The sequence below is a fragment of the Ipomoea triloba genome, chromosome 7 (genome assembly GCF_003576645.1).
Source record: "Ipomoea triloba cultivar NCNSP0323 chromosome 7, ASM357664v1".
NCBI classification, from domain to species: Eukaryota; Viridiplantae; Streptophyta; class Magnoliopsida; order Solanales; family Convolvulaceae; genus Ipomoea; species Ipomoea triloba.
In genome coordinates this window covers 1,906,748-1,910,193 of record NC_044922.1, presented here as the reverse complement: position 1 = coordinate 1,910,193, position 3,446 = coordinate 1,906,748, and the positions used below count along the sequence as shown (strand labels likewise).

At 40.9% G+C, this 3,446-nt stretch overlaps 1 protein-coding gene across 1 annotated transcript; it reads right to left on the bottom strand.

Moving 5' to 3' along the window:
• Positions 1-670: 670 nt before the first annotated feature.
• On the bottom strand, positions 671-3,065 carry LOC116026280 (fatty alcohol:caffeoyl-CoA acyltransferase). Its single transcript, XM_031267760.1, has 2 exons — positions 2,092-3,065; positions 671-1,387 (listed from the first exon to the last, which is right to left on the bottom strand). The coding sequence occupies exons 1-2, from the start codon at positions 2,889-2,891 to the stop codon at positions 853-855; spliced, it is 1,335 nt and encodes a 444-aa protein (XP_031123620.1). The 5' UTR covers positions 2,892-3,065; the 3' UTR covers positions 671-852.
• Positions 3,066-3,446: the final 381 nt, after the last annotated feature.

Here is a 3,446-nt window from a genome sequence, read left to right as displayed (position 1 = left end):
GCTTCTGTTGATTCACTTCTCATTCTTTGGCCTTTCAATGCACTAAGTTTTAAAGATTGGGCAGGAAAATGTTAAGTAGTACTGCAAAAGTGGGCTGAAGCCTGCGCTGTTAGGGCTACAAAAAAAGATGGTCCACGAAGGAGCGGGCCTAGCCCGCAAAGTCCCGTGACCCGCTTATTTAAATAAAAAAAAATACATTGTACATGAATATAAATATATATTCATGTGTACAAGTATTATACACATCAAATAATAAAAGATTGAGTAAAATCTTTATAGAATTGTTTTTTTTTTTAGTTTATGTGAAAGCCTGTAGTCATTATTTAAAAGTATGCTTAAGGTGAAACATATATTGTGACTTTTGCTAGCAAAGAATTATAAGGAGATAAACTAGCATAAGTTATCTGGCCTTTAGGTGAAATATACATTGTGACCTTAGCCAAATAAGGACTACAATAATGAGCACCGAGGTAAACTAGCTTAAGGTTCTTATAGTTGACTTAAATTAGCCTAGATTGCTTATAATAGACTAACTCAAATCAATAAGACTAATAGACAACTCCCTGTGAGTTGAACTTAGAACTTTGTTATTACTAAATTAATTATCCGACCAATATAATTTGGTTAAAATTAAACTCATATTGTCTTTTCTTATGTATGACTGAGTAAATGAAACATGATTCTCATGCTACTCTTTTTTATTGAAAAATTATAAGTATACTGGTAGGAGTAAAAATGGGGGGTTGGGGCCACATATTTAGCTTTATTGTAAAAAGAAAATAAAAAAGTAAAAATCAGAGTAAATTAAATTCAAAATTACACACAATATTACTAAATTCTTATTAGAAACAATTAAGAAAGTATAAGCTCATTGCCGGAGAGTTTCTCCATCTCTTCCTTGAAAGCAGGCATGGCTTCCTCGTCCACGTAAACCAACACCTTAAACCCATCCTTCTTCCCTACGCCGGCGGCGGAGTAAGGCAGGAAGTAGCACGGCGCGACGCCGCCGAGCAAGTGCCTGGTGAGTGGGAAGACCGTGACGGGGCCGCCCCAGCCGAAGTCGACGGTGGCGTGGCCGATGTGGCGCCAGTCGGTGAAGCCGCTGACTTGGTTCCCCGGCGTGATGCCGTCCTGGAAGTGGAGCTCCTGGAAGTCGATGAAGGAGCGGACGTAGTCGTCGGTGGTGTTGAATTTGCTCTTGTTGATTAGCTCCGCTGTTTTCCAGAGCGGCTGGCCGGTGAGGTCTTTGGCGGCGAGCTGGACGTACATGGGGACGCAGCCGTTGCCCCAGTAGCCGAACGGCAGGGACGGTTTCACCTTTCTTCTTATGTTTGTTTGGTACGCAAATTTCACGGTTTCATCTTCCGGGATCTTTGACGCCTTTACACTGTATTTGCAATAGATAATTAATTATTGTTTAGTTGGAGATAGTTGCAATTCAATTATAACATAATTCTTTGATCATGAATTTGTAGTGTTTAGTTGAAGATAATTGTAATTTTTTCAATTTGTTGAACTGCAATTCATACATGCAATTCAATGGGGAAACGAAAAAGCTAGAAAAAAACTTTTTTACCCTTGATTATTATTAGTATTCTATCTGTCCTATTTTATGTCTGTTCGGTTGACCAGGTTTGACTGAAGTTATTTTTAATCTAATTTTTCATAATATTAAGTTTAATATTTGTATACAAAATTTATATATTTAGAAATGATATTAAAAATCATATATTAAACACAAAAAATTAAATTTAAAAATAAGTTTAAAAAAATACTCTGCACTAAAAAATTATCCAAACAAAAAAGAGTTTGTTTAACCAATAAATAATAAGTAGGATAGATAAAATGAGACTGATTTAGTATTATTATTATTACATAAGGGCGTTTTAGTCTTTATATCATTTCTTCCCTTACCATCTCAATAATTTTATTCCTTCCCACCAAAGAATGTAATTCGAATTCTTATTTTATTCACACTTTATTCTTTTTATATGGAATTATAACTTTTTTTTTCCTTAATTCCTTCCTTCCCACCAAAACAATGTAAATGCTTTTAAGCGTAAATATAGAGAAAAGGAAGAAAGTTATTACCTTGCTCGCCAAATGAATGCGCCCAAAGCTTCAAAGGTAGTATAATTTGAGCCGGATTGCTGGTGTAAAGTGGCTTTGAGCCGGTCCAACCACTCGTCCTTCATTTCGAAAAACTCCCGAGCCGCCGGTTTACCGGAGTGGGCGTAAGGAACCGAGTCTTTATCCAAGCTCAAGAACTGATCAACCGGGAAATCAATCCGGGGCGGGTTCCTGGGTCCGAGCAGAGCCGCCCGGTTCCACGCCGGTTCAACCGTAAACGGCTCCCCGCGAGCCACCTCCGCCATGGCATTGAAGAACAGCGTGGCGCCCATCCCGTCGCACATGGCGTGGTGCACGGCCGTGCCCATGACCCACCCGCCGCAAGCGAACCGGGTTATCTGCAGGGTAAACGGGCGGGTCATCGCCTCGTCGATGGTCGGGCCGGGTACCAATTTCTCGACGAACTCCTCGTCCGGGTCGTCCAGGTAGTTAACGGCGCTCAACGCGCAATCGACTTTCGCACGCGCCACCCTCACGCCGCCGCCGGCCAGGCAATGCAGCTCCAGGCGGTTGTCGCCGGCGCGGCGGCGAAGAGTGCCGGCGAACTGGTACCACCGCACGAGGGCGGCGGAGAGCGAGGAAACGACAACCTCGAACGGGTCGGCATCCTTGGACTCGTTGCTGACGTAGACGCGGAGGTATCGGAAGATGACGTTGAGATTCCGGTCGGTGTCGAGGTGGGACAGAGGGAGGATATGGTCGTCGGAGAACGGCGGGGTTGCGGGGTGAACCGTGACGGTTTCCTGGATTTGAACTTCCATGATTAATCCTTGCGATGAAGAACCGATTTTTCGCTTCGAGTGAGTGAATTAATTGATCGGATAAGATTTCCCTTGTTTTGAGAAGAGAATTTGAAGTCTTTCTTTAAAGAGAAGGATTTGTCCAGTTTCAAGCCGCCATGGATGAAGAGTGGTGGTTGTTGGGGCGGAGTTGGTGTCCAGGCCGCAATCATATATAATATTTATTATTTCACCCTTCTCGATTATAACGTTACTTTAATTTTGATTTATTATATATATTTTTAGTAAAGTGGAAATTCACAGTCACTATCCAATGCTACCTACAAGTTAAATCTAATCTTATGATCTTAGTTAATAAAAGATCACGAGAAGATAGCAAACATATGTTGATCATAGTTGACCGGCTCAAACCAGCATCCCGAGTCCCGACCAATTTATTATACTTTTAATTACCCATTCAAAGGGTGTCTTATTTCTAGTTTAAAATATCTGAAATGGCTTTAATTAGTTTATAAATTTGTAAGAACATTAAATTTATATTATATGGTAGCATATTTTGGACCAAAATTTTAAGAT